This window comes from Phacochoerus africanus, chromosome 4 (genome assembly GCF_016906955.1).
Source record: "Phacochoerus africanus isolate WHEZ1 chromosome 4, ROS_Pafr_v1, whole genome shotgun sequence".
Lineage (NCBI taxonomy): Eukaryota > Metazoa > Chordata > Mammalia > Artiodactyla > Suidae > Phacochoerus > Phacochoerus africanus.
The window spans coordinates 69,676,791-69,694,066 of NC_062547.1; the positions used below are offsets into that span (position 1 = coordinate 69,676,791).

Consider the following 17,276-nt stretch of genomic DNA (forward strand, 5'->3'; position numbering starts at 1 on the left):
CACCCCCACAAACATCCTGAATGCACGACTCTCCATCGCAGCCTCAAAAATCAGAAGCCAATGGCGCTATGATCATGCACAAGTCTTAATTTAATGGGTAAAAACATTAAATTACACACACAACAATTTTTTCCATAAAGCTTAATAAATAGAATGTGTTAACGCTGTACAAGGGACTGGAAAACAAGCTTTTAACAAAATATGAATGAACTCATACTACCCTTTTACTGATTTGGAACACCCCCCTCCCCCATGCCCGAAAGCAGTGTGCACACTTGAGGTCTAGCTCTGGGTACAGCCGGCCAAGGTCGACAGGTTCCAGGAGCCTTGGAAGGAATGACCTCACTCTGGAGCTACGGCTTTAAACCCTCTGCCCTTGGGACTTGTCTGTAGTCCCAGCAGTCTGGGGGGTGGAGGAAACTGAACCGTTTAGGTGGCTGTTGCCTGCAGGAGCCCTTCTCTGCCCAATACACCAAAAGGGGTGAGAGAAAAAAAATGAGAAATGCACCTCAAACACACACACCCCAGAAATCAACACCAACAAGCCACAAACTTGTGCCCCTCGGCAGTGGGCAGGAGGAGCTAAGGGAGAAAGTGTTTCTTCCCTTCTCTTCTGACACAGAACCCAGCCGGGTCCTGTTGCTGGACTGGGTGGCCCCAGGTCACAGTGGTGCCACTGTGTGCCGCTGTAGTATGTCCATGAGATCCTGAGCACCTCTCCCCCTTGCCAGCTCCAGGGGTGTAAGCCCCCTGGCGTCCCTGTGATGGAGATCAGACTCAGTAGCCAGGAAGCTGACCACAGAGGTGTGGCCCTCTCTCACAGCCAGATGAATGGGGAGTGCCCCGGTGCCATCAGGTGCATTGACATCAGCGCCGTGCTCTACCAACACTTTCAGGGTGTCAAGGAATCCAGTACGGGCTGCATCGTGGGCTGGAGTGGTGCCGGAGGCATCCTGGACATTGGGGCTGGCACCTTGTTTCAGGAGCTCCTGGGCGATGGTGGGGCTGCCAAACATCATGACCTGTTGGGGGCAGAGGGTCAGGGGGTCCTCAAAGGAGGAGGCCCAGGAAAATGGGGGACTGGAGAAAAGGGTCATTCAGGAGTAGAGAATGCCAGAGACAAGGTCCTCTAGAGAATGAGAAATTTGGGGGAATATAAGCTCCCAGGCAGCTGATGAGACCCCAGAGAACAAGATCTCCTGAGAACAAGAACCCTCAAAAAACTGATCACCCCCAGGATAATACATCCCCTAGGGAAGAGCCCCCAAGGAAACTTTCAAGGAACCTAAGACCCTCCCCCAAGGAACCTGAGACACTTCTCTCCACATATGGGAAATCATCAGGAAATATGAAATCCCCACCAGGAAACAGACCCGCAGAGGATGAGAACACCCCCATCAAGGGAAAGGAGATGCCCAGGGAATTTGAAACCCCTTCTCCAAGGAATGTCCCCCTCCCAAATAATGGGGATGCTCCACAGGGTACCTGACCCCTTCAAAAAATGGGATTCCTATTTTGTAAATGCCAAGGGAATAGGGACTCCCATGTACTCCCTTATGGGGATCCTCCCCCATAATATACCAATATGAAAATCCCCAGGGAATGGAGACCTCAGGGAGACACCCCCATCCGAAGCTGGATACCTCTCAGAGAAACTACCTCCCCCACCCCAGATGATGGGGACGCCCTGGAAACATGAATCCCTCCTTCCAGAGATCGGATCCTCCATGGAAGCTCCAAGAAACCAAAGCTGTCCCCATGAAACCGGGATTCAAAGAAGCTGAACCCTCACCCAAGGAATAAGAACTTCTCCAGGGAAACTGAATCCTCCGCAATCAGAGAACAAGGAATTCTCCAAAGATGGAAAGCTTTCCCCTCCCCCAACCTAACCCCATCCACCACCCTAAGAAAGGGGACATCAGGGAGCAAAGTCAGCCCAGAGATGAAGGAACAGACCCCAGTTGGCCACCGGGGACAGGAGACGAGAGGGAAGGGGTCTGGGGTCTCGGTCCTCGGCCCGCTCCCCGCCTCGCCCTCGCTGCGGGGCCGGCCGGGCCTCACCTGCAGCGCCGTCTTGCCAAAGCGGTTCAGGACGTCGGGGTGCACCAGTTCGCGGTGCAGAAGGCGGCGCACCTCCTGCACGTCGCCCCGGGCCGCCGCTCCGCTCAGCCGGTCGCCGGCGCAGACCTCCTCTAGCAGCATATCGATACTGGCGGCCTGCGAAGCCCCTCGCCCCACCCCGGTGCGGTCAGTGCGGGGGAGCCCAGCGGCGCTGGCCCTAACAGCCTTCCAGTCGCGTCCCCGGCCTGCGCTAGGATCCCGGTCCCACTCGCTAGTCCAGGGCTCCGACGCGACCCCCGCCCTCCCAGCTGGCTCCTCCCCCTGTCAGCCGGTGGGTAGCAAGGGGTTGAGAGCCCGGCCCAACCCTCCGCTGCCCACAGGGGCCTGCCGGCGCCCGCCCCTTAGGGGCCGGGTCTCCCCCAACTCACCCTCCCTCCTCCTCGACGGGCGGGGTCTGTTCTGAACCCTCGCCGCGGCCGCAGTAGCGGAGCCGGCCGCCAGGGGGCGGAGCCACCACACTCGGGGCCCCGCCCCCGAGCGCCGAGGATTTGTTTTCTTATGAACTCGCTACGTTGTAGCCCAGCCGCATTGCCCGGCTCGCGACCCCGTAGTGTCCCGCCCACGCGGCCAGCGCAGCCAATGGCCACGCGTCGTCAGGGGGGCTTTGCGCGCCAGAGGGGGCGGAGCCGTTGCTGATTGGACGAGCTTCGGCGACCGGTGAACCGCCGGCAATGGCGGGGTTTTCAGTTTTTCAAACGCGCCGGGCGGGCGGGAAAGAGGGCCTGTTTAACTGACCCAGGGGATTAAAGGTCAGGGTAGGGTAGCGCGGGCTGCTCCAGGGCCTCGGCACCTTCGGGGGAAGGAAAGCAGGGCTGGGGCCGCCCAGTTCGGGATTCTCCCGTTTAATTGCAAGATTAAGTATTTATTAGCTCTTATTGTACGCTGAGCGCTTTATTTAATTAATTCACTCTGTGCAGGAACCCTTCCTCGCGTTGGGGAGCGTACATTCAAGCACATAAATTTAGTGGTAAGCAGCGTGAAGAAAACAAAACGTGGAAATGGAATGGATGAGGAAGGAATCGCATTCAAGTTCAAGGGCGTGGAGGAAATTTCACGCTACAGCTGCCACGTGGATGAGGAGGGAGGCAAAAGTCGCGGTCGGAGGCTCTCAATAGAGGCCTTCAAACATTTACTGAGGCCTTCAAACATTTACTGAGGCGCCCAAGTGGAGAGCAAGCCGGGTACTTCCTGCTTCAGGACGCCGACCGTTTAGGGCTGGATAAATCGAAAATTAAATATTTTCAGAGTATACTGATAAAACGGCATTAAGTAGTTCCTTTCTTGGGAAAGGAAGGCCTTTGAAATTGAGAGGTCAGAAAGGGCCACCCTGAGGAGGTAACATTTGGTTTGACCTGAAGATTAAGGGAAAAAGCCATGTGGATTTCTGGGGAAAAATAAGCCAGGTGGAGGCGCTACAGATGCGAAGGCCCTGAGGTGAGAGAGTGCCCAGTAAGTACAGGAAGAGTGAGGTATAGAGGGAGAGAGTGGGAGGGAGGCAAGAGCAGGCAGGTGAGAGGAAGGGATAATGCACTTTGGTCTTGTGGGCTGCGGTAAGCACTTGACTTTTACTTTTTAAAAAGAATGGAACTCTGGGAGGGTTCTGCGCACAGGACCCACGATCTGATTTAGGAGTTAACAGGTGCCCTCTGGCGGCGATGAGGGGAACTGGCTCTCGTCGGGGAGGGAAGCCCTGAGCGAGAGGACCAAAGTGGACGGAGGCAACAGAGAGGGCCTAGATGAGCAATGACCGGGGCTGAGAAATGGATATGTGTTGCCTACTCTTATCCCAGCACTTCAGGTACATGGCTGGCATCCCCAGCCCCCAGCCAAGAAGCACATACACAGCAGCTAGATTAATTTTTTTTAATGCCATCCTAAAACTCAGAATGGGTCAGCGGGGCCTCTGGGCTCAGCAATTGTGGAGGAGGGGCACCCTCCCCCCACCTCCTAAGGCAGGTCACTGCAAGAAGGCACTCACGAGGGGGACTTCAAGCCCCTCTTCTATTTCTTCATATAAAATTGGAGGTGGGGAGGGGCAGGAGCCTGGAGACAGGGAAACCACCCCTCCCAGCCTATGTGTAAAAGAAAAGGCTGGGAGCCAGCCTGGTGCTGAGAGCAGGAAACTACCAATTCAGACACTGCCCTCACACACACAGACATGCACGCCATCCTGCCTCCCTCTTATAGAGTCTTCAGTCGGGGGCCTGGGGAGAGGGTGGCCCACGGTCAAGCCCCCACCTCTTCTCCCTTCTAACTGGTACGAAGTTGATAATCTGCAGGGAAACAATGAGTGGGGACCATCTCAGAACTAGGGAAAGAAGGCAGAAAGACAGCTCCCCACCCATCCTGAAATCCATCCCCTTCCCCACTATTCATGATTATCTGCATATTTAACAAGGCTAAGGATGGGCTCAAACACAGGGACAGTAACCAGGAGTTCCCATCATGGCTTAGCAGTAATGAACCCAACTAGGATACATGAGGATGCAGGTTCAATCCCTGGCCTCGCTCATTGGGTTAAGGATCCGGCATTGCCATGAGCTGGGGTGTAGGTCACAGATGTGGCTCAGATCATGAGTTGCTGTGGCTGTGGTGTAGGCTGGCAGCTACAGCTCCAATCTGACCCCTAGCCCGGGAACCTCTATATGCCTCAGTGCAGCCCTAAAAAAAAAAAAAAAAAAAAAAAAAAAAAAAGGACAGGGACAGTAACCACAGCAATAAGCCTCTCAGGCAGTAGATGGCGCTGCTATGTGTTCAGCTCCTCATCCAAAACCTATCATCACAACCCTAGAAAGGGCAAATCCCCCCGCCCCGTTTTTTTTTTTCTTTTTTGGCTGCCCAGCGGCATATGGAGTTCCCAGGCTAGGGATCAGGTCTGAGCCACAGTTGTGACCTAAGCCACAGCTGCAGCAACAATGCTGGATCCTTAACCCATTTTTTAAAAATTTTTTTGGCCATGCCTGTGGCATGCAGAAGTTCCTAGGCCAGGGATTGAACTTGCGTCACAACTATAACCAGAGCCACAGCAATGATAACACCAGATACTTAACCCACTAAGCTACAAGGGAACTCCCTGTCCCCATTTTAAAGACAGGCAGGAGTTCCCCTCGTGGCGCAGTGGAAATGAATCTGACTAGGGACCATTAGGTTGTGGGTTTGATCCCTGGCCTCGCTCAGTGGGTTAAGGATCTGGCGTTGCCATGAGCTGTGGTGTAGGTCGCAGATGAAGCTCAGATCCTATGTGGCTGTGGCTGTGGCTGTGGCATAGGCAGGCAACTGTAGCTCTAATTTGACCCCTAGCCTGGGAACCTCTATATGCTGTGGGTGCAGCCCTAAAAAGCAAAAAATAAAATAAAATAAAGACAGGCAAACTGAGGCCAAGGGTGGCACACTGACAAAGATGGGGTAGACCTGTAGCCAAGCCTTTTGAGGTCTGGCACCCTCTGAGACAGAATGTATCAAAGCCCCAAGACCATCCCCTTCATCTCCTGTCCTCATCATGCCAGGAAGCCAGGCTGCCTTACCGCCACTCTGGGTAATATAGCGGACCCAGGGCAGGGCCTGATAACCACTCTTCTCGATGATCTTCATATATCGGACCTGCAAGGAGATGAAAAGAGGTGGCTCAGGCTATAGGAGGAGAGAGCCAGTGGGACCAAGGGAATATATATATATATATAACTTAGGGGAACAAGAGAGCATAGGCCATCAACCATAATTTAAAAAAAAAGAACACATAGGCTGGGAGTAATGATGTCACATGGCTCAGGGCAAAAATGTGGCAAGGGCAATGTGGGGTGGGGAGGGGGGAAGTGGTCCAGGACAATGGGAAAGATGGCACCATACAAGGGAATGGCACAGGGCAAAGCAAAAGGGGGAGGGACCCAGGCTGAGAGCAGAAAAGGTAACACTGTTGTAGGAAAAGATAAGGCTGATGGCAAAGGAGAGATGACTCAGGCCAGGGAAGGGCGGTGATCCAAGCCGAGAGATGGGAGAGAAGGGATCCCACAGAGATCGAGGAGAGGAGCCCCCCTCTTGCCCACTCCCCTCACCTGGATCCCGGAGACAGTGAAGTAGGGGATCTCAAACTTGACCCCGATGGGGGGCCGGCCCTCCACTTCCTCCTTCTCCACGCTGGGGAGGCCAAAGTGGGCACGCATCAGGTACTCCTTGCCTCCCTGAGGGCATATGGGGGTATCAGACACACTGAGGGGACCCCTCCATACCCTAGAACATCTTCACAGCAGCCCCCAGGGTAGGCTCGGCTCTCAGCCCATTTTGCAGACCAGAAAGTCAAGGCCTCCTGGCCCGAGACTCATAGCCAAGCTTCTGACTGCAAAGGCTGGTCAAGGGCCTTCTTTTTTTTTTTACTTTTTACGGCTATACCTGCAGCATATGGAAGTTCCCAGGCTAGCAGGTGAGTCAGAGCTGTGGCTGAGGCTCATGCCACAGCCAGGGCAACATCAGATCTGAGCTGCATCCGTGACCTACACCATAGGTTGCAGCAACACCAGATCCTTAACCGACTGAGCAAGGCCACAGATTGAACCTGTATCCTCACAGACACTATGTCAGGTCTTAATCCACTGAGCCACAATGGGAACTCCAGGTGGAAGGCCTTCTAATTATCACCTCCCATTTTCCAGGCCCCAGGGAACCTCTCCAGATCACAGAGACAGACCAAATCTTCTAGCAGCCCCAGGACCTGGGGTGGGGGTGGGGTGAAGGGGCAGGGGCCATAACGACATCCTGCCTCTTTCACAGATGGGCAAACTGAGGTTCCATGAGAGGAAATGGGTTTCCCAAGGCCGTCTAGCTCAGAGAGCCAAGGGTGAGCAATCTGAACCCAGGGCTGGTTTCCTTAAGACTTGAGATGGGAGAGCTTAACCACCAGACTGGCCCGGTTTCCACCTTTTCGCACATGTGGCGCTCTACTTTATTCTTTGCCTCGGTCACAAGCAGCAGGGGTCAGGCCCCTGGATTTCCCCCCAACCGCAACAGTGCCCGGGACTCACCGGGAAAGACTTGATGCTCCAGATAACAACATTCTTCTCTGGCACGTACTTGGCACTGCCCACGCTGGTTTTGAAGCGTGGGGAGTCAGCATCGCTGGGAACGGGCACAGATATCTCCACACTGTTGGCAACCGACTGCTTCTTAAACTGCCCCTTGGCCTGTCAGTTAAGAGAGTGGGGGTCCTGAAGAATTCACTCATGCAGATATTCACCAAGCCCTTTCCATGCCATCTCACCGAGAGCCTTCCACAACCTGAAGTGGGGACCATGATCCTGTCCATTTTCCAGATGAGGAAACAGAGAAGTTAAGGCATTGGCCTGGAAGTGCACAGCCAACAAAGTGGCAGAGCTGGGGTCCACACCCACAAGAGACTCTAGAGGCCCTCCTCCTATTTTTTTTTTTTTTTTTAAGGGCCTAAGGTATAGCATATGGACATTCCCAGGCTAGGGGTCCAATCAGAGCTGCAGATTCCAGGCTACGCCCCAACCACAGCAACACTATGTCTGAGCCACATCTGTAACCCATACTGCTGCTCGCAGCAACACCAAATCCTTAACCCACTGAGTATGGCCAAGGATTGAACCTGCATCCTCAAGGGGGATTCTTTTTAGGGCTATACCTGGGGCATATGAAGTTCCCAGGCTAGGGGCCGAATCAGAGCTGCAGCTGCTGGCCTACACCACAGCCACAACAATTCGGTATCTTTAATGCACTGAGCGAGGCCAAGCATCGAAACTTCATCCTAATGCATACTAGTCAGGTTCTTAACCCACTGAGCCACAAAAGGAACTCCAGAGAGGCCCTGCTCTTGGCCTTCCATTTGGAAAGTGTCCAAACAAGCGTGGGTTCAAAATGATCCTTCATTTGAGCAGCCCTTAGTTCAGGCTCTGCTCTCAGCACACTTCACAGATGAGAAAATGAAGGCTTCTGACCAAGATGCACAGCTGAAACTTCTGACTGCAAGGTCTGGATGGGTCCCTCAGCCCTTCAGTTTTCACTGGAAAGCTGGCATTTACTGAGCCCTTACCTCATTCTGGGCCCTGTGCCAAGCACTCAACTCTCACTAATTCTCTAAAGTAGGATCCATTCCTGAAGTCCATTTTATGGATGAGGAGACAGAGAGAAAGAGCACTTTGCCCAAAACACATAGCTGGTAACTGGCACAGCAGAAATTTGACCTGAGCCTGTATTCTCAGGCCTCACATGCTCTCCTTACAAAGTGGAGTTTCCTGGTGGCTGAATGGGTTAAGGATCCAAATTTGTCACTGCTGGGTCTCAGGTCATTTCTATGGCACAGGTTCAGTCCCTGGCCTGGGAGCTCCCACATGCCACAGGAGTGGACAAAAAACAAAACAAAACACCAAAAAACAATCCCAAGACGAATAAACAAGTTACAACATTAGATCTAGATTTAGATTTGTGTGACATGGGACGAGCTTTTTTTTATTTTTATTTTTATTTTTTTGTCTTTTCAGGGCCACACCCGTGGCATATGGAGGTTCCCAGGCTAGGGATCTAATCAGAGCTGTAGTTGCCAGCCTACGCCACAGCCACAGCAACACCATATCTGAGCTGCATCTGTAACCTACACCACAGCTCATGGCAACGCCAGACCCTTAACCCACTGAGCAAGGCCAGGGATTGAACCCGCAACCTCAAGGTTCCTAGTCAGATTCATTAACCACTGAGCCACAACAGGAACTCCGGGACAAGCTTTTTAACACAAGAATTCTGTGTCCTGGAGTTCCAGTCATTGACTCAGCGGTTAATGAACCTGACTAGTATCCACGAGGACGCAGGTTCAATCCCTGGCCTCGCTCAGTGGGTTAAGGATCCGGTGTTGCCGTGAGCTGTGGTGTAGGCCAGCAGCTGCAGCTCTGATTCGACCCCTAGCCAGGGAGCATCCATATGGCGCTGGTGCAGCCCTCAAAAGAAAAAAAAAAAAAAAAAGAACTCTGTGTCCCTGTGCAGTAGCTAGCATTACGATGACTACTGTTATTGGTTAATTTGGGGGGAGGGGGATATATGAGAGGTGGGATCAGGGGCAGAGGACCTGGAGGTAAAAGGAGAGGCAGGGATGCTCTTCCTTTTATATATTTATTTCTGTCTGTACCCAGAACATGCATAAGTTCCTGGACCAGGGATCTAACCTGAGACACAGCAGTGATGATGCCAGGTCCTTAACCCTGAGCCACCAGGGAACTCCAGGGGCTGTTCTTTATGGAATGTACTAGCTTTAATGGCCCCTTCCCCTTTCCCTGCCTGCAGAGATTTGGGGACATCGGATAGCATCAACACCCCCACCCCCTGCTACCACCCTGATGACCATCTATTCCACAACCCAGCTCCCCTGAGACCCCAAGATCAGGGAACAAAGTTAAATCTGAGAACACAAACTCTTGAGCCAGGCCCAGGCAGACCCAAGGTCAATGTGCCCACACCCCCTCCTAGATGAATAACATCTTAATCCCTCTGGGCCTCCATTGCCCCATCTTTAGAGGGAGCTTACTATATGCTCTGGAGAAGCTCTTGCTCAGGGCACTGGAAGATGCACAGAGCTGTTCACAGCCATGTGAAATGGAGAAGAACTGAAAACAATGCATGCAAGAGAAGGGATAGAAGATTCTCATGGTGGAATACTCTACAGCCACAGAAATGGATGCAGTAAGCTATGGTTCCTGGGATTCCTCTTAAAAATCAACATTACAGGGAGTCCCCATCATGGCTCAGTGGAAACGAACCTGACTAGTATTCATGAGGATGCAGGTTCAATCCCTGACCCCGCTCAGTGGGTTAAGGATCCAGTGTTGCTGTGAGCTGCAGTGTAGGTTGCAGACAAGGCTCAGATCTGACGTTGCTGTGGCTGAAGTGTAGGCCAGCACCTATAGCTCTGATTCAACCCCTAGCCTGGGAACTTCCATACGCTTCAGGTGCAGCCCTTAAAAAAAAAAAAAAGGGGGAAAAAAAACCCAACATTACAGAATTCCCTGGTGGCTCAGCAGGTTAGGGATCTGGTGTTGTCACAGCTGTGCCTCAGGTCACTGCTGTGGTGTGAGTTCAATCCCTGGCCTGGGAACTTCTACATGCCACGGGGGCAGCCAAAAGAAAAAAAAAGTCATGTAGCTTGAGTCCATGGATATAAACGCTAGAAATCAGCAGAATGAAATCTTTACGGTTACAAATATGGGTGGCAAAATTACAAAGAAAAGCAAAGAAATAATTTACATGAAATTCAAAATGGTGACTACCTGTGGGTAAGGAGGGAGCAGTAACTGGGGGAGGGACAGGTAGGGGTTCAGAGGCTCTGGTCAAGCCAAGCACATTCAAATAAACTGGGTGATTTACTATTACCCTTTAAACCATAGAAACATACTCTATGGTTTATATACATATATTAAAACAAATAAGTAAAACAGATCATGTGGCAGATGGTGGTAATACAGAAAAACAGCAAGGAAGGGAAGCAGAGAAATCAGGGAAGGCTCCTCTGAGGAGGTGACATTTAAGCAAAGAGCTGAAGGAGGTGAGGAAAGGAGCCATGTGAATATCTGGGGGGCTGGGAGTAGAGTTATTCAGGGAGAGAGGACAGCTGGAGACCATGCCTGGCATGTGTGAGAACCAGCCAGGAGACTAGCGAGGCTGGAAGGAAGGAGCAGGGAGGAAGGTGGGAGACGAGGGCGATGGGAGGGGCAGATTGAGCATTGTGAATAATTATTTCCCAGGGCCCACCTTGACCATGATCTCCACGCGGCTGTGGGAGAATTTCTCAATTACAGATTCAATCCAGATCAGCGGCTTGACCTACAGATAGAAGAAGAAGGAGTTCTTTGAGGCTCCAGGTCAATTCTTGCCCCCTGCCATGGCCCTGACCCTGCCTCACCTGAGTGCTGAGTCGGTAGGACATGAGCTCGAAGTCACCATCGGGTGGGATGAAGGAGATGGTGCGGTCATTGTCAAAGCGAGAGAGCCGCACACACTGGTGGAACTTCACATCCTCTAGTTCCACGGACTTGTTCTTGCTCCCTGAAACTCGGAGCCGAGTTAGTGGGGCAACCCTGGAGCTGGTCCCTAACCCTACCTTCCCCATCTACCACTAGGACCACACCCATTTTACAGCTGAGGAAACTGAGGTGCAGAATGGATAACTTGCTCAGGGTCACCCGGCTGGCGAGGACCAGAGAGCTAGGATCAGAACCCAGAGAATCAGGCTCTTGCAGTCAAGTTGTTAAACATGATGCTATTCCCTCTCCTGCTTCTACTAGAATGTCAGCTCCAGGAGGGCAGGTTTTTTTTTTTTTTTTTTTTTTCCCTTCACTGCTGTGTCTTTGCTCCTAGCACTCAATAATGAAGAAATATTAAGTGGTCCAAGAACCAGCAGCTGCAGTACTTAAAATGACCAGCAGAGTGCGCGCGAGCGCTATTCGCAGCTCTCTGGGTTACGTCCCCCAAGGAGGTGAGGTCTCAGGCTCCCCTATGCACCCTCTTCCAGAAGCTTACGGCCAGTGAGCTCAAAGAGCACGCGGTCGTTGAGGCCCAGCCGCAGCTCAGGCATTCCCGACAGAAACACCTTGAGCTTAATGGTGCCCACGATCTCACTCAGCAGGACACTGCCATTGGCGTTGACCTGAAGAGGCACACATGGGGGGGGGGTCAACAGACCTAGGGCCCCCCTCCCAAGGCCCGGGGCTGTGACGGGCTGGGTGTGGGGGCTCACCAGTAGGTTGACTGACTCTATGACATCGATGAAGACCTCGTTCTTCTTGTACTTTATGCCCTCTGAGCGCCAGGACACAGCATTGGTGACAGTGGGCGGCACACGCGACTTGCCAGTCTCCAGCTTGTTGCCCTGCTGCGTGATGTACCTGGCAGGAGGGCAGGGGGATGAGTAAGGTGGGCCCAAGGACACTTTCCCGGCCCTCCCCGACTTCCTCACACCCTGTGGCTGACCCATGGCCCGCTTACTCCTGCAGGATTTTGCTGTCGGTGGTCTGGGGGAAGCCAAAGTCCATGAGCTCATCCAGCAGCTCGTAGATGATAACAAAGTTGTCTCTGATGCTCTCCTCCTCCAGCTCCTTGAAGTATTCAGAGAATACCTGGGGATTTGGAGAGACGGAAACCCACAGGTGGGGCTGATGTAGCCTCTGCAATGGGCTGGGTCGCCACTCATCCAGCTAGCCACCCCCCAAAAGCAACTATTGAGCACCTACTACATACCGAGGTTATTAATGGTGAAACAAAGCTAACAGGGTCCCTGTCCTCATGGAATGGTCTGGCATGGGAAATGTACTGGTAGTGGGACCAACATTATTAAACATGTTGGGTGCAATGATGACGAAAACACAACACAAACAGGAGCCCAGAGGCAGGGAGAGCCAGGAAGACTTCCTGGAAGAGGAATTGGAAGGGCTGAGAATGATTTTTGTGGACCAGAGATCCCTGTGTTGTCTGGTGATGTTAATGGATCCACCTTAGAATAAGGTTTGTAAACGCATAAAATAAAACACATAAGGGAAGGAGTTCCTGTCGTGGCTCAGTGATTAACGAATCTGACTAGGAACCTTGAGGTTGTAGGTTCGATCCCTGGCCTCGCTCAGTGGGCTAAGGATCTGGCGTTGCCGTGAGCTGTGGTGTAGGTTGCAGACTCGGCTTGGATCCTGCGTTGCTGTGGCTCTGGCATAGGCTGGCGGCTACAGCTCCAATTTGCCCCCTAGCCTGGGAACCTCCATATGCCGTGGGAGTGGCCCAAGAAATGGAAAAAAGACAAAAATAAAAATAAAAAATAAAAAAATAATAAAATAAAAACACATAAGGGAGAAGTTCCTGTTTGTGACTCAGCCTGTAAAGAACCCGCTAATGGAGTTCCCATCGTGGTTCAGTGATAACAAACCCAACTAGTATCCAAGTTGAGGACAAGGGGTCAATCCCTATCCCACTCAGTGGGTTAAAGAGCCAGCGCTGTTGTGAGCTGTGGTGTAGGTTACAGACATGGCTCAGACCTCTGTTGCTGTTGCTGTGCTACAGGACGGCAACTGCAACGCCAGTTTGACCACTAGCCTAAGAACTACCAGGTTCGATCCCTGGCCTTGCTCAGTGGGTTAAGGATCTGGCATTGCCAAGAGCTGTGGTATAGGTCACAGATGTGGCTTGGATCTGGCATTGCTGTGGCTCTGGAGTAGGCTGGCAGCTACAGCTCCGATTAGACCCCTAGCCTGGGAACCTCCATATGCTGTGGGTGTGGCCCTAAAAAAAAAAGAAAAAGAATGGTATATTCAAAGTGTTCAATAAATTACAGTATGATTAGAGGATATGATATTAGCAATAATACTAATAACATTTATTGAGCACTTACTGTATACTGAGCACTGTTTTAGGTACTTCAGAGGTATGAATTTGATTAATTTGTACAACCACCCTGAGGCAGGACTTAATATAACCCCCACTTTAGAGGCACAGAGGTTCCCATCATGGTGCAGTAGAAATGTATCCAACTAGGAATCATGAGGTTGTGGTTTCAATCCCTGGCCTCACTCAGTGGGTTAAGGATTCAGTGTTGCCATGAGCTATGGTGTAGGTTGCAGATGTGGCTCGGATCTGGTGTTGCTGTTGCTGTGCCTGTGGTGTAGCAGCTGTAGCTCTGATTGGACCCCTAGCCTGGGAACTTCCATATGCTGTGTGAGTGTGGCCCTAAAAAAAGCAAAAAAAAGGGAGTTCTTGTCGTAGCACAGTGGTTAACGAATCCGACTAGGAACCATGAGGTTGCAGGTTCAGTCCCTGCCCTTGCTCAGTGGGTTAACGATCCAGCGTTGCCGTGAGCTGTGGTGTAGGTCGCAGACGCGGCTCTGGTAGGCTGGCAACTACAACTCCGATTAGACCCCTAGCCTGGTAACCTCCATATGCAGTGGGAGCGGCTCAAGAAATGGCAAAAAGACCAAAAAAAAAAAATTTTAATAAAAATAAAAGTAAATAAAAAATAAAAAAATAGAGGCACAGAGAGAAGTGACTTGTTCAAGGTCAGACAGCCAGGAAGTTGGGGAGTTCCCTTTAGTTCAGATTATTATTTTTCCTTTTTCTAAGGCCATACCTGAGGCATATGGAAGTCCCCAGGATAGAGGTCAAATTGGAGCAGTAGTTGCCGGCTTATGCCACAGCCACAGCAATGCCAGATTTGAGATGCGTCTGCAACCTACACCTTAACCCACTGAGCGAGGCCAGGGATCGAACCTGCATCCTCATGGATACTAGTCAGGCTCATTACCACTGAGCCATAATGGGAACTCCCCCCTTGGTTCATATTTGAACAGGATACCCTCTGAGGAACCTCCCTGGTCCCTGCCCTATAGGGAGAGATGATCCCATAGCAGCTAATGAGAATACAGAGTGATGGGGTGTTGATGGGGGCACCCCCAGAGAGGTCAGGGAAAGCTTCCTAGGAGAGATGGATCCTGAAACAGGTGCACAAAACAGGTGGACAGACAGACCAGGCAGCCAATGGAAGGCCAGAACCTACCTCCACTGTCTTGTACAGGAAGGAGTACACAAGAGAGGCGTTGGCATTCTTCAGGGTGGTGGCCACCACTGCAGGCAGCAAGGTTAAGGAAAAGGTGCCATTTTGGAGGGTTCCAATGGAGTACAGACCCTGAAACACACACCCCCACCCCCCACCCCCCACCCCCGCCCCGACCACCCTCACCCTCCAGCTTGAGCCACGATGGGCTGTGTGTCTCCTGTGCTGACCCACCTTTTCTGGGCCTGAGCTGCCACCACCCCAAGCCCCCAGGGACCCACCTGTGGCTGGATACAGTAGAGGTTGCTGTATTTGATCCACAAGAAGTGGACCCGGCCATGGCTCAGCAGTGGGGCCAGGGCACCCTCCTCCTCCCGCTGCATAAGCAAAGGCATGAAGTGCTCGATCTCGCTCATGGCCACGTCGCCCTTGTAGTTGCGGCTGATCAAGGGCTGAGAGTGGACAGAGAAGGGCTGGTCACCTCTGGGATCCAGGGACATTCCCGCCAGAGGCATCAGAGCACGAGGCTCTGAGCCCACTTGCTGGCTGAGGGGTGTGGGCAAGGCTCTGCCTCTCCGCACCTCAGTTTCCTCTTCTGCAAAATGCCAGAATGTTTGTGGATTTATTTATTTATTTGTTTGTTTATGTCTTTTCTAGGTCCCCACCCATGGCATATGGAGGTTCCCAGGATAGGGGTCCAATTGGAGCTGTAGCTGCCAGCAATGCAGGATCCGAGCCGTATCTGTGACCTACACCAAAGCTCAAGGCAATGCTGGATCCTGAACCCACTGAGCAAGGCCAGGGATCAAACCCACAACCTCATGGTTCCTAGCTAGATTCGTGAACCACTGAGTCATGACGGGAACTCCTGTTTGATGATTTATTTCATTGTCACCACAAGCGTGAGGTTGGTGATCTCATCATCTCCATTTTACAGATGGGGAAACTGAGGTATGAATCATCTCCACAGTAAGTGGGGAAGCCAAGAATTGAATCCTGGCTCTAGAATTCCTGCTCTCAAGCACGGCTTCTATCACCAAATAGGTAAGGTAGAGATGATGAAAGGAAAGAAAGAGAGGAGTTCCCACTATGGCACAATGGGATTGGGAGTGTTTCTGTGCAGGTTTGATCTCCAGCCTGGGATGCAGGTTTGATCTCCAGCCTGGCGCGGTGGGTGAAGGATCTGGTGTTGCCAAAGCTGCAGCACAGGTCACAACTGCTGCTGGGATTTGATCCCTAGCCCAGGGGAACACCATATAAAGGGGAAAAAAAGGAAAGAAAGAAGAGAGAAAAAAAGAAAGAGAGAGAAAGAAAAGAAGGAAGAAAGGAAGGAAAGAAGAGTTCCCTAGTGTCTCAGCAGGTTAGGGGTCCACCATTGTCACTGCTGTGGCTCCAGTTGTAGCTGTAGCTTGAGTTCGATTCCTTAGCCCAGGAATTTCCACATGCCATGGGCGTGGCCAAAAAAATAAAGAAAAAACAAAAAAAGAAAAATGATTGTACCCATATATATCTTCTAGTTCATATGCTCTGTCTGGCAGGCAGTAGCAGTCAATAATAGTAGTACCTACTTGGGGAGGTTATGTAGTCCAGTGTTTTAGAACCCAGCGGGCACTAAGCAGGTCCTCACACACCTTAGCTTTCAATATTATTATCAGGAATATTACTCTCACCACCACTATTATTATTGCTATTGAATGACATGACAAATGGGAGAGGATTCCAAGAAGGGACAAGGCAGCCCCAAAGGATAATTAGGGTCTTCTGCCTGTGCTGTTCTCCCCAAAATAATACGGAGGATGATGATAGAAATAATTTCAACAGATTAAATGCCAAATGTTTGCAGCAGGGGAACTGTGCTAACTAATATACATACATGGGGTTGTGTTCTTTCTTCTTGGGTGGGGACTGTCTTATTCATTCCCATTTGCATAGACAGGGAGGCTGAGGCTCAGAGAGGCGAGGCCCCTTGCCTCAGACACGCGACTGGTAAACAGCGGAGGTGGGATTAGCGCGGGACACCCAGGCTTTGGGGGAGGGGTGTTCCTACGCACCAGAGCTTTCTGGGGCCTCGAGACCCGGAGGTCCGCCCCTGGGTCGAGGAGAGCGGAGCCTCACCTGTCCGTCCCCTCCTCCCCGCCCCCAGCCTCACCTTGCCCTTAACGTCGAGGATGAAGACAGCGGAGGCGGACATGGTGGCGGCCGGCGGACTAGGGAGGTGGGAAGGGAACTCCAGGAGGCGACAGTGGCGCCGCTTCCTTCTTCCTGCGGAAGCGCCCGCGCGCAGGTGAGGACCCAGGTGAGCGCGTCTTAAAGGGGAGGTCTCCAGGTGAGCGGCGCTGTCGGCCGACGAGAAGACGCTGCGAGGGCGGAGCTTCGGCTGGGACAGCTGCCCCGCCTCACTTTCCCTTTGCATCCTGGAGTGTCGATGGGCTGGGCGGAGATCCCAGACCAACCATCTATCCATCCAGCCAACAAACTATTCATCCATCCATTCATCCATCTAACCATCCAACCAACCGCCACCCAGCCACTCATTCGTTTCTCTTGTCACTACCACGCAGGTGTTCATCCCATAGAGCAGGGACTTGTGCTTTTCATGCCTGGGGCCTCAGTGCCTAGTGCTGGCTGGGTGCTC

At 52.1% G+C, this 17,276-nt stretch overlaps 2 protein-coding genes across 4 annotated transcripts; both read right to left on the bottom strand.

Annotated features, from left to right (window-relative positions):
* Nucleotides 1-72: 72 nt before the first annotated feature.
* CDKN2D (cyclin dependent kinase inhibitor 2D) lies at nucleotides 73-2,636 on the bottom strand. Of its 2 annotated transcripts, XM_047777051.1 has the most exons (3): nucleotides 2,490-2,636; nucleotides 2,062-2,217; nucleotides 73-1,022 (listed from the first exon to the last, which is right to left on the bottom strand). In XM_047777051.1, exons 2-3 carry the CDS (start codon nucleotides 2,200-2,202, stop codon nucleotides 663-665), a joined length of 501 nt encoding a protein of 166 aa, XP_047633007.1. In that variant the 5' UTR covers nucleotides 2,203-2,217; nucleotides 2,490-2,636; the 3' UTR covers nucleotides 73-662. The 2 variants fall into 2 exon arrangements, with proteins under 2 accessions (XP_047633007.1, XP_047633006.1); XM_047777050.1 differs by having other exon boundaries at nucleotides 2,062-2,511.
* Nucleotides 2,637-3,970: 1,334 nt separating this feature from the next.
* AP1M2 (adaptor related protein complex 1 subunit mu 2) lies at nucleotides 3,971-16,926 on the bottom strand. 2 transcript variants are annotated; one of them, XM_047777043.1, is made up of 12 exons: nucleotides 16,791-16,922; nucleotides 14,937-15,093; nucleotides 14,645-14,712; nucleotides 12,100-12,230; nucleotides 11,852-11,999; nucleotides 11,635-11,761; nucleotides 11,018-11,160; nucleotides 10,867-10,938; nucleotides 7,137-7,295; nucleotides 6,174-6,299; nucleotides 5,646-5,721; nucleotides 3,971-4,394 (listed from the first exon to the last, which is right to left on the bottom strand). In XM_047777043.1, the coding sequence occupies exons 1-12, from the start codon at nucleotides 16,830-16,832 to the stop codon at nucleotides 4,372-4,374; spliced, it is 1,272 nt and encodes a 423-aa protein (XP_047632999.1). In that variant the 5' UTR covers nucleotides 16,833-16,922; the 3' UTR covers nucleotides 3,971-4,371. The 2 variants fall into 2 exon arrangements, with proteins under 2 accessions (XP_047632999.1, XP_047632998.1); XM_047777042.1 differs by having other exon boundaries at nucleotides 11,635-11,999; nucleotides 16,791-16,926.
* Nucleotides 16,927-17,276: the final 350 nt, after the last annotated feature.

Bases quoted from the DNA above. Each gene is read 5' to 3' on its own strand.
- AP1M2 (XM_047777042.1), bottom strand. From the start codon at position 16,832: ATGTCCGCCTCCGCTGTCTTCATCCTCGACGTTAAGGGCAAG. The intron at 10,939-11,017 runs GTGAGGCAGGGT...TTCTATCTGTAG, and splicing joins CCTACCGACTCAGCACTCAG to GTCAAGCCGCTGATCTGGAT. The intron at 6,300-7,136 runs GTGAGTCCCGGG...ATATGCCCTCAG, and splicing joins GGAGCATCAAGTCTTTCCCG to GGAGGCAAGGAGTACCTGAT.
- CDKN2D (XM_047777051.1), bottom strand. From the start codon at position 2,202: ATGCTGCTAGAGGAGGTCTGCGCCGGCGACCGGCTGAGCGGAGCGGCG. The intron at 1,023-2,061 runs GTGAGGCCCGGC...TGCCCCCAACAG, and splicing joins TTGGCAAGACGGCGCTGCAG to GTCATGATGTTTGGCAGCCC.